Raw genomic sequence first — 12997 nt, 5'->3', positions numbered from 1 at the left:
GAAAATTTTTGAAAAATCTAGCAATTACACTTTTCGCAAGGTCAATACAAAGAAAGACAAAGGATATTTACTACAATACTGATAGGACAAGCTGAACTGTCATGTAGGCAAAACTAATGCAAAAGTTTCAAGTCTAAAAATTGACAATGCCATTATTATTGGTATACTAGTATATATGTCCATATAATATGGGGGAAATATTTCTTCCATGGTGTGTTACCGTAGCTAAATTTTACAGTTGTGTTGGTTGTATAAAGTTTAGACAACTACTTTGTTTCTGTTCACATAGGCATGTTTCATTTTTACCCTGAGGCTGGGTTAACACTACGTATATTTCAGTCAGTATTGTGGTCCTCATATTGCAACCAAAACCAGGAGTGGATTAAAAACACAGAAAGGTTCTGTTCACACAATGTTGCCATTTAATGGCAAATATTTGCTGTTATTTTAAAACAACAGCTGTTGTATTGAAATAATGGCAGTTATTTACTGTTATATGGCGGCCATCCACTCAATTTCAACATTGTGTAAACAGAGCCTTTCTGTGTTTTTAATCCATTCCTGGTTTTGGTTGCAATATGAGGACCACAATACTGACTGAAATATACGTAGTGTGAACCCAGCCTAACAAGGTTATTCATTAGATCCTTTGGAACGGGGGAGATTTACTAAGGAGTCTAATTTATGTGACTCTTCTAATGAGGATTGGTGTATATTTTGTTCCAATATCTTGTGACTGATTTATTAAAATGTAGCACTGCCATAATGAATGTATCTAAATAAAAAGTTGCACAAAAAGTTGTAAAAATTACGCAAACAAATTCACCTGGTACTGACCAGACGTAAGCCTGCACCAGTTTGTGCAACTTTTTAAAAAAGTCGCCAATGATAAATTGGACGCTAGTCCTAAATTATGTTAATTTTTGGGTGAATGCTCATGACAAGCAAAAGTTGCATCTAAAAAATATTTGCCTGTCGAATACTGGTTTATAAATAGAACTTAGACCAAAAATAAGTGAAAAATCCAAGTATCCAAGCGTGAAACCCGTGATAAATGTCCCCCACTGTGTTTAATCCAGAAGCGCACCAAGTTCTACAAAGAGTGACTTAAAATTATGCATATTATAAAAGAGAAAATGGCATTGTTTAACTAACCTTACACTGTTCACACTCAAGCTGCTGCTATTGTAGTTGCACAATGTCTGGGGCAAAGACTGGGAAGGAGGTCGTGCTTGCACTACTGGTGGGCTCGGATGAATAAGTGGTTGAGAGGGAGGCCGAGCCTTTGGTGGCAGCTGCACTTGAGGAGGCAATGGAGTTTCTCGCTCTATTGGAACATGAGGAAGCTGAAGAGGCTCAGTCTGTGTCCGTGTAGGTGTCTCTGATTGGGAAACCACAATTGGTCCTGGAGAAGAAAACAGCACTGGCTGTGGCTCTAATTCAGATTGAATGGTAGGTAGTGAAGGTGATGGTGGTCCTAGTTCTTTGCACACTGTAGTCTCAAACTGCAGCTCAGCAGTGATCTCTTGACTCTTCTCTTGACTTCTCTCTAGTCCCGACACTTTTGGTGGAACTGGACCTGAACCATCTTTGCATTTGTTTGTTGTCAGTAAACTGACACCCAGTTCTGTATCTGCAAAAAAAAAAAAAAAAAAAAAATAGGTATACACTGTGTTACACATATGTATTATATATGTATTATATAATGTAAAAGAAAAAATATCAAACAGAACCTAAAGCCCAAACCAGCCAGACATCAAAAAATTGCTTTGCCAGCCGAAACCTAATTTTATGCATAAATAATGTAATTTCACTGTAAGCTGCCGAGCTTTGGAAATAAGCTTATATCCTTGAAATGAAGATAACCACAGGTAACATATCACATTGTGAGCCTCATTACCTATCTAAGACCAGATGTTAATGAGTACAGAACATTGGAGCATATTGCAATAGAGAGCAGATGTGTTCTTTTTTATATGCTCACAAAACACCTTTGGAGCTATTCTTATGGGCTGCCCCAAATGTTGTTCTGTAATTGTTAAAATAGGCACATAAATTAAGCTAGAAGTGTCTAAGCAGCTAGAGCAGAAGCATAAATAACAACAACACTGAATATTTTTCTCAGTACCTGTCACAACAGACTAAAACACAGTGTTAGAAATAAAAGATTGTCAGCAGGTGTTAGGCTATATTCACACTATGTAAAAACAACCGCCGTATTTCATAACAACGGCTCTTATGTCTGAAACAACATTGCCACTTATGAAATATGACCGTTGTTTTTACATAGTGTGAACATAGCCTAAAGGGTCACTAAAAAATCTCATAAATCCTATGATTTTTGAAAAGCCTATAGAAACAGGGTAACTATAGCTATCCAGCCTTGATGTCACAGCTAAACTCATTAAAAGGATAAAAATGTTACATATATTTCTTATTAAAATTATTTTTGGGAATTTCAAATACATTTCATGACAACATAGTTGAAGTACTAGTAAGCATATATTGTAATTTACGCTATAAGACTCATCTTATATCAGATATGGTAAAACATGGCATGGTGAAATTGGCAAGTTTTTAGTGTTGACCATTTTAGGTTGATCAACCCATTCAACCCAACTGACATAGTAAGCCCCAGTGTATATTGGGTATGCATAGTAGAACAATTATGTTAGTTATATGTAACAGTAGACCTCAGTCTGGGACCACACTTAGGCTATGTTTACACTATATAATAACAATGGGGGAGATTTATCAAACATGGTGGAAAGTGAAACTGGCTCAGTTGCCCCTAGAAACCAATCAGATTCCCCCTTTAATTCCTCACAGACTCTTTGAAAAATGAAAGGAGGAATCTGATTGGTTGCTAGGGACAACTGAGCCAGTTTCACTTTACACCATGTTTGATAAATCTTCCCCAATGACCGTATTTCATAACAACAGCCATGGTTGTGCAAAGATTGGTCGGTGTTTCAAAAATAATAATAAATTGTTGTGTGATCATAGCCTAAGGCTATGTTCCCACTATGTAAAAACAACGGCCGTATTTCACAAAACCGACCATTGTTATGAAATAAGGCCATTGTTTTTAAAAAGTGTTAACCTAGTCTTAAATTGTGACAATGGGGCATGTTAAGATCATGAATCATTATCATATAATTGGGAAAAAGTTGTAGACAGATCCCCGATATGACCTATTGTGAAATGAATGCTTAAGTTTTATGTCAAACAAACGTCTATATAAATAAACAAGTAAACATGTTATATGGAGAAAAAAAAGTAAACATAAAAAAAAAATTACAACTCTGTATGTTTATGTGTGTCAACATTAGTGTTAGTTAAAATTTATAGCAGCTTTTTCTCTGCCTTCTGGCTTATTTTTAAAACTTGCAAATGGAGTTCATCGAAGAAGGGGGGTAGTGGGATTTCATGGCTGTGATGCTGCCTTTCTTCAGAGCACTGAAGTTCCATCATTAGGAGATAACACAATAGGGGATCTCGCTTGGAACAACTAAAACTAACTATATCAACATCACCCAAGGGGAAAAATTGTCACTTTCTGCTGCTGTCATGTAAATATATCTTCTGCAGTGCATATCATTAAGTCACACCATAAAGGGATTAAGAGAAAAAAAAAGCCCAGCAAACCAAATGTATTGAGTTGTAAGGGACAGAAAATAGTAGTGTTACAAAGGCTCAAAACAAAACCTTTCCATCAAATAACTGGAAATATTAAGAGGCAGTCAAAAACCTAATATGAGCAGAAGCCGTTGTGTTCCCAAAGCTCCTTTCTCACAGTCCCAAAAGATACGTTCTAAATCTGCTTACACAGGTAAAGAATAATGAAATACATATCCTAGCTTTAATTAAGACTCCAGGGCTTTCTGAATGAATGTAGTCTATGCATAAGTAGAGTCTCCTGGGATTTAATTTGTCAGTTTTTCTAATCTCCATAAAAAGAAAATATGGTAATGATAAGCCAGCAAGAAAAAAAAAAGTGATTTCCCTTCCCCAACTACATAATCCTCTGTCGTTACGCAACAACAATGCACATCTTCTCATCTATGCACTGAATGGCGGCTATGTGTGGATTGACAGAACATGCAATTATCTTCCAAGTAAGTGCTCACGTGTGAAGAGTATGGAGGAAAGCGAGCCTTGTCAATGTTGTTCTTTGCAGTAATTGAGTTATCGTACCTTTATGTTTAAAGCTCAATCTCAAAGAAACAAATAAAAATAATAAAAATGGAAAACTGTACCACAGCGTAACTGCTATTTCTAATGGAATTCTCAGTTCCATTTAAAGGGCATCTTCAGTGGTGATCACCTTTAGGCTATGTTAACAAACGGTAAAATAATACCGAATACAGTCATAATTTTGAGTGAAAACAAAAGTGTAAACAGGTGGGGGGAAACCCCCCCCCCCCACACACACACACACGCACACAAAAAGGTGGTAAAAAATGTCCAAGTTCATTATTCTTTTGGCTGTGCTTAGTTAAAGGGGTTATCTGGGTAACAATGCCCCTTGTAAGAAATCTCCTTCCCAATACCAACCTATTTATAACCTATCTTGCACCCTTTTCCTCTTTTTTTTTTCTCATACTTATCCGCTCTGGACATCTAAAATCATTTTTTCTATGTCCACTCTGACAACATGTTGCTCCCTCTTCCCCCCTTCCTTTGTAGACACAGGACATGTGATCTCTCTAGGGGCTGGTTAAGCTGTCTATTGATTTGGAGACATCATCTGCATATTCTCCATGCACCTGATCACTGCTAGTGAAAGCTTCCATAGACTTACATGTTTCCCTAGGTTTCTAGTTCTATATCTGCTTGCAGTCAGTAAATGCAGGCATATGTACCTGTATTTGAGTCACAGCTCTGTATATTGTCTTATGGATATTCTTAGAAACTGGATGAAACTAAAATGTTTTCATCTACAGTCAGCAAGCAGAGATCTAAACTTATGCTACACCATGTGCGCGTCAGCTCTACTACACCATGCACGACCATGGCAATTATTTTCGGACGTCTTTTGCGAACAACAGATGTTATTTTGTAGCTGTTTAGCCCAATTTTTCTTTTTTCACCATCCTTTCGCCGTATTTACTATTAAATTCAATGGGATTTTCAATTAAAGACACATCCAAAGGCCAATTAGTCTACCTAAAGTAGAATAATGTACCAACTACCATCATTGCACTGACAGTAAAATTTTCTTTTCAAAAACCGAGAGCCATTGAATCACCATTGCAAGATATTACATTGAGCCACTATAAAGTGCAAAGAGATTTAAACTGCGGAGTTTGACTTGAATAATGTCTGTAAATCCAGCAATCCAGCATAAGTAATAAATAGATGGCATTATATAACTAAGACTTCTCATAATAAAAGAAAAATCTAATTCAGTCTTAATGTCAAAAGAATCTTTCTGGAATGGCAGGATATGATTGTGACAGCCACCTATTTCCAAATACATCCTAATGGGAATACATGATTTAGCAGTATATCATGATATGTAATATGACCCTTTAAGACAGGGACGGGGAAGCAGTGGCCCTCCACCTGTTGCAAAAATTCCAACCATGCAGCTTTGGCTTTTGCTGTCCAGCCATAATGGAAATTATAGTTTTGCAACAGCTGGAGGGCCGAAGATTCCCCATGCCCTCTCTAAGATCTTCTAAGGGCTCCACATATGCTTAATAGCAAGTGTGACGAAACCTCCTTGACAGGTGGGCAACTGCAACCACCAGTAAAACAAAGGCCCATTAAAATTACCATAGAAATAATTGTATTATTATTGGCCAATTCAAAAAAATGTAGGTGTCCTGCGTAATTTTGTTATTCATTTTCTAGGAAAAAAAATGTCACAGTCCCCCCCCCCCTATTTTTATATAAATCATGAATACATTACATAATCAATACCACTACTTCCGGGAAAAAAGTCTCTAAGTGTTAATGTAAATTCCTCTAGAGAGAGGTTGTGTTTTCCATTCATTTTTGCATAGATACATTTTCTAATATTTCTTAAACTATCCATTTAGCGACTATAATTTGCTGTCAGCTGCACAATTCATAAGCACTTTGTTTTGAGCAGTAACTGTACTGTAAGTGTTTATTAAAGCAGACTTCTTGTATTAAATAGGCTGGCAGCGTTCCCAACATACAGGCTCAAGGAACAGAAATTAATATGCTGACATTTAATGTTAATAAAGGGTCTGAACAATATGCGCCTCTTCAAACTCCTTGTTCATTGGAATTTAATTTACAGAGAAAATGTGCTCCTCCGGATCAGCTGTGTTGGTAAACACGCAATAAAATTGACAATCATATAGACTCTAATCATTTATTAAACTTTTAACCACTTATAATATGTGACAAGATGGTTGTTTCGAAGAGGACCTCTCTATGAAGCTTCAAAGCAGGCAGGTTAGCTGGATTTTGAAATACAAGAAGGATGATTGGAATCATGGACGTGTTCTACGATGGACACCTTTAGTTTCTTGCATCAGATTGCTTTGCGATCCTGCAAAGCAACTTTTTCACGAAGCTCTATCTACCACTCAAATACAATATTGTGAAAGGTCAACAAGCCTAAAATAAACTTTTGTAGGGGCATAAACTTAAAAGAAGTATTCCCAGCACTCACCAATTCTTTTTCAAATGATTATTGGTGAGCTGGAAGAATTAGTGAGTGCTGGCAATACTTCATTCAAGTTTGTGCCTGTTCATCCATGAGTGAAGAGATATCCCAGCACTCACCAAGTTCTTTGTGCTTTTTATTAAAGTGTCATATTATACAGGTACAAATTAGGAGGATATGTTTTGGCCTTTGGTCTTTATCAGCTCCATGGGAGCATGACTTGGACTTGCTCCCACCATGAGCACCACCTTCCTACAGAGTGCAGTCTTGCCTATACACTACTATTCAACAATGAGCACAACAGACTTCCATAGTGCAGAATATCCTGTCTACAAACTTATAAAGGGGATCTATTTTAGCTATGATAATTAAAAGCTATGTTCAAACTGGAATAATGAGGGGTATACATTGGTATACTGTCAGAAAGGTATATCAACGTATACAATGGTATACCAGAGCCATGCTCATTCACTTCAGTGGACCAAAAGTAATTTATAATAATTTTTTGTGACTACTTTGGTCCAAGTATATTGCTATTTGTGTGTTGCAAATGGACCATACACAGTAGTAGACTAAGTTAGGTCCTTTCAAATGAATGGACACAGCTCAGGTGCGCCATGGTATACCTTTTCTGCTCACATACTGATATATGTCTCACAAGTACTGCAGTTTTTAATTTTAAACATAGGCTAATATTTTGCATTAGGCTAGGGAAGACATATCAAATCTAAAGCATGTGCAGCTCCACTGAAAGTAACTGGGAGGCACCACCTTCAAAAATAGATAGCATTTTGTGGTTAATTAATAGGGAACAGGAAAAAGTTTAATTTGATCCTAAGGAAAAACATGTTGATGACTCACTTAAGGTTACATGAGAATTGACTGACCTACTCAGTCTACTAATTGACTGGCCTTGTGTTAAGATACAATCCAAATTTGACACTAACTTTGAAATGTTTGCTTGTTTGTTTAAATAAGGATGCAAACAGAAAAAAAAATGCTCTGCTAATATTTATCCATTGATATTGATTTGAAGGGGTGGGCCATCTGAGATGCTAATTAGGCATTTTGGTGCCCCAGGGTCAGTGTCCGATCTGTTAAAACATAATAATTTTGTTCCCGCATGGTGAACAGAGTAAAAGCAAAAAAGTTAAAAAAACAAAAAAAAACAAAAACAATATGATACCAATAAAAACTATAGTTCATGGCACACAAATTGATGTCCTAACCAGCCCTTTAGGTGGAAAAATAAAAGTGTTATGGCTCTTAGAAGGCGAGTAGGAACATTGCTTTAATTTGACCTGGACATCCGTGCATCAATGACCTTTGGTCATTAAGAGGTTAAACTAATAGCACGGAAATTCTGCCCATTGTGCTATAGAGACATCAACAGGTTAGATACTTCTTAAACTTTCCCTTTAAGGGGTTTGCTAGGAAAAAAAAAACAACGGTGATAACTGACTATAAATAATTTACACTTTGTCGGTTGGCTGCTGGAGAGTATAAAGTGAATGTAATTTTTTATAAGAATATGCTAAAGAGCTAGGGAAGCTAAATAAAGATACATGAACTATACAGCAAGAAGCACTACTAATATGTCTTTCTGCCTTGATATACTTTAAGTAAAACTAGTTGAAGACACTTTAATCTTCAGCATTACTCAATGCCGCACTTAATTACCATAGTGAGTACAATTCAACGGTTTAGTTTAACTTCAGGTTACAGCACTTTAATACATCACTCGGACAGAATTTTCTTTTCAGTGATGTATAAGGTCAAAGGGAATTACATCTATTTAGCTATTATTACACAAATTGGCTGCTTAGTCTGGGTAGGAAAGTAATACAAAGTAAATGTCAACGAAAATTAGACCTGTCAATAAAATGTTTATTTCCACTTACAAAGTCAGCCTGCACAATTGCTAAAGAAAATTATTCATGTCTAGACCTATTCCATCCGACAGGGCTCCAACATCTGCCATCAGTCTATCTTACTTTCATCCTTTGGAAAGAACAATATCCTTTCTGTTTCATTTTGAAATTTAATTAAAAGAAATGCAAAGCTGGAATTTCGATTTCTAATTCTTCTCTGTCGCACAAACCGAAAAATAAATAAATAAATAAAATTAGCCAAACTGTGTTTGTTCAAGTTACATTCATTTCCACTTTTTCTGGAGGAGGAACGTGGGGCTTGGCACAGCAAAAGGAAATTTTATTACAGACTTGACATGGTATTTAAACACTAATTACAATCATCTTGAACGTTCCAGATTTGTTTTCCCCCCCTAACATGGGAGGGATTTGGGAGAAAGGGTCAAAATTTGGTTGAAGACTAGTACAAAATGTGCATAACATAGAAGTTTGTGTGCACTTCCATTTCAAATCCCTACTGTAGTTATTACTTCAAATTACTTATTTGTGGCTTTATGTATTACATGATTTATTACGTGATTACATTATAATGTATAAAATTCATTTAAATGGATGTCATGTGACTCTACATTTCCCAAGTGGCGAATTGCTTAAGCTATTGTACCCATGATATTCCAGCTATTAGCCACAGATCTGTTAAGAAAAAAAGTTTATTCTGATAACACAGATCGTCCCCCCTTGGGAAAGTTATGGAATCAATATACTTAGAGGATGCTCGGTCAACTTTTTTACTTCATAGAAAATACATAATATACAACTATAATACGAAACAAACCTTTTGTCTAAATAAAAGACACATAAAGAAAAAGAGGTCATCCTACCACCTTGCAACAGATGTAACTCTCATTAAAGTGTTTAGAGTGCCCTGACTACACACCTTTTTTTTAACAGTTTCTTGGAAAGTCCTTCTCCCAAGACAGGTGGATTTGTAATTTGTCGGATAATGCTGGGGAAAGTGACATTTTTATAAAGTGAATACCAGATGATAAGCGTGATTATACTGTCAGGGGGTATGTATTAGGCACGCATACCCTAAATGTAAAACACCCATCATCTGATATTCACTACTATTAGTAAAATCAAGTTCACGCCCATCAGACGGACAACTACATTTTCAGACAAATTATAAACCTAGATATCTTGCGAATGGAAGGGGCGTATTAAGAAACTGTGAACAAATGTGTAATCATGGCATCCTAGGCTAGTTAATGACAATGGGGGGCTTGGGTATGAGTCCTGTTTAAAAGGGAAAGTGCTGATAGCCCTTACTGAGCCAACTGAAAGAAATCATAAAAGAGAGTTGTCAATGGAAAGAATTATACAACTACTTGAATATCCAACACTGAGTGTGGAAAAAGATGTTTGTTGTTCCCAGTCTGTTGTGTGTAAAACTTGGTACAAGTGTAAAAATGGGATGGTTATAGACCAAGAACACCAAAGAAAACATGATATAATTCTCACAGTAATATGATTTTAAAACAGAAAATCATAGAAAAAAAAAAGCAATCATGTTTGTGCCAAAACTGTAAAAAATCAACAGAATTAAATAGGAGTTATATATAGAAAAGACAAACAAAGCCAAGCGCTAGTGGGAGGAAACCCCCGCCCCTCTATGATGTGACTCCGTGTGCAAAACTTAAAGTAAGCGTACTGACGGTACATTTGGTTTAACTGTTAGGCTATGTTCACACAACGTCAAAAATAGAGAAAATATGTCCGATTTTAATATTTAAAGAAGGTCAGTTTTTGCCGTGATTTAACTGACTGCAATGGCAATGCATTGAAGTCAATGGGAAGACTCCTTTTTCCACCGTTCTTTCTCCATTTTTACTATTAAATTTAATGGACTTTTCAATTAAGCCATACCCAAAGGCCAATTAGTAACCCCAAACTAGAATAATGTACCAACAGCCGTCCTTTTAGACTCAAAATAACGGACGTAATTTTAAAAGGAGCTCCAAAGACGTTGTTTGAACATAGCCTTAAACAGATATTTTGTGTCATGTTTTTATTTTACAACATTGTTGTAATCATTAAGCATTACTTCCTACTAAAACTCAGCAACCTAATTTTAGCTAATTTGTAGCATAAATATATCCAAAGTTACGAGGCCAATTTCGCAGCTATAACATCTACTAAGTAACTTTGCCATTTCTAATATTTCAGGTTTTCCACTTGAGCTGTAAAATAAACATTTAAACTGGGTAAATATGTAATGTGCTTTTAACACTCATTTGCATTTCCTCTTCCTTTCTAAATTTGATCGTTAGCAATTTTCCTGTATTTGCATCCTCATTTAAACAAACAAGCAAACCTGTCAAAGTTAGTGTCAAATTTAGATCTGTATCTTAACACAAGGCTGGGCTAGGTTTGTATAACCAAATACCTGAGTAGGTCATTCAATACTCATGTAACCTTAGGTAAACTCATCAACGTGTTTTTCATTAGAATGCATTTTAATCTCCTTCCTTTCCCCTATACGTTAACCACAAAATTGTCACAGTATTGACATAAAAGAAGCAATAAAAAGTCAACAGAATTTGCAAAGTCAAATATTTCATTGAAGGAGTCAGTAATCATCTGTTTTGTATAGCTTTAAAGAAAACTGTTAAAAAAATAGTCTTATATATAGTTAATATTATTGCTAAAATGTATTAAGGACATAAGGTTGACCTTACCAGCTGATTCTGGCGGAGCAAATTGACTGTCTTATGTGTATTGGGCAGATGATGTTAATGTAGAGAAAGTGGATATCAACCACCTGACCCTTTGTTTTCTAGCGCATTAGCCACCACCAGATCTGTCTGGCTGCGGTTTAATTCCCCTCTCCCTATTCACAACATATTCTCCATAGTCAAACTAAGCTACAGCATAAGCTGTCATGTGTGTACATAAGAAACATTACATCTGGCCATTATTAAAGTGTACGCTTCATCATGTATCTTAAAAAATAAAAAAAATTAATAACAACATACAGACTTCCTTGGGCAGTGTCTGTGACCCTTCCAAGACCCTTTTTTATTAGCCCCCATTCCTCTGCTCACCTTAGCTGCAGTTTTCCTAAACTCTGGGTGTGTACATAAAGTAATGTCATCTGCCCTCACAGCCTGCCGAGTAAGGGCAGGAGTGCAGTAAGGAAAACTTCTGTTGATAGATAGTGAATGCAGCACACATGGTACCATAACCACTCATGTACAGCCTAGCATAGCTACTTCTCCCATAATGGCAAACATTTTAGGGCATGATAGGAGATGTACTTGTTCAACAGCCCTAGCTTGTGATACACTCATTTACATATAAATATTACTGGGTTTGGTCCTGTGACAGTGGGGTTGCAGGGCCATTTGGTGCCCCCCCCTCCACTGTTGGCGCTTGCTTTGTGGGGTTGTCGGTCGCTGACTGGCACCGTGTTGTTTTAGAGTAGGGACTCATGTGTGCCAGAAGACCTGCATGTGGTACATGAGACAATAAGGTTTGATAAAATTATATAGCAACATTCTGGCATTAGTTTTTAAATATAGCTACGTGGTACTAATGTAAACCATGGGTGTGAGGTGCAGCCACTTCTCTTTCTCTATGTCTGTATTATAAATATTACTTAGCTGTGCATTTTTTTGTGTTTTCTAACTACTACACTACAGCTGTTGCACAATAAAAGGAATTATATATCTGCTTCTATTAAAAAAAAAAAAACAAAAAAAAAAAAAACTGAATCTTTGCCAACTTGTCTTTGTCAAACCAGACCATTCATGCACACCAGCTATGTCAGAAGGACAATCACATAGCAAGCAGCTTGAAAATGGTATCATACCTAAGCCACATCTGGCACTGCCCAGATCATTTCCTATGTTTGGTCTTTTTTTTTTAAGAGAAAAGACCAAATATCAGCAGGAAGAAGCATGGGTCGCAGTTTGAAAAGAAGGGAGACGCCTAGTGCCGCATGTTTTGAGTTGATTTAAATACAAAAAAAAAAAAGGTAAAAAAAAAATAAATAAATAAATAAACACAAAGCTACTTGGGATCAAAACTTATATTTACTTAAAGTCTCTGCGTAGATCCCACAGTGTGAACCTTCCCTTACAGAAGTATATAGCATTTCCGACCCATCTTCAGAATCAACCAAAAATCCTGTTGTTTTGGGGGGTCTTTATTCCATAATTCCTGATTAAGCAGTTGCTCAGTGCTATAATTCCTATAATGCACTACTTCCCTTCAGCTCTCCATCATAGCCCTCCCACCCTACCTACTCCCCTCCTACAGCACTCTTGCAAATAACCTCCAATAGTTGTTGCTGAATATCTCATTTCACAGTGGACTATCCTACAAACACTCCTCATTCTTCCTAAGGATGGGGATAGAGCTCAAAGACAATATTCAGCCAAGTCTGATGGTGATTTGTCTATGGGCGAGCGAGGTGATG

At 36.5% G+C, this 12997-nt stretch overlaps 1 protein-coding gene across 4 annotated transcripts in view; it reads right to left on the bottom strand.

The window, feature by feature from the left end:
- The window catches only part of AUTS2 (activator of transcription and developmental regulator AUTS2), a 1036368-nt gene that overhangs the window by 29483 nt on the left and 993888 nt on the right, over nucleotides 1-12997 (bottom strand). For all 4 annotated transcript variants that reach the window (XM_069971174.1, XM_069971176.1, XM_069971175.1 and 1 more), the window contains exon 7: nucleotides 1156-1633. In XM_069971174.1, the coding sequence (XP_069827275.1) occupies nucleotides 1156-1633 (478 nt within the window). The remainder of the gene's footprint in view (nucleotides 1-1155; nucleotides 1634-12997) is intronic.

Source organism: Dendropsophus ebraccatus, chromosome 5 (assembly GCF_027789765.1).
Source record: "Dendropsophus ebraccatus isolate aDenEbr1 chromosome 5, aDenEbr1.pat, whole genome shotgun sequence".
NCBI classification, from domain to species: Eukaryota; Metazoa; Chordata; class Amphibia; order Anura; family Hylidae; genus Dendropsophus; species Dendropsophus ebraccatus.
This window is presented reverse-complemented; position numbering and strand designations above follow the sequence as displayed.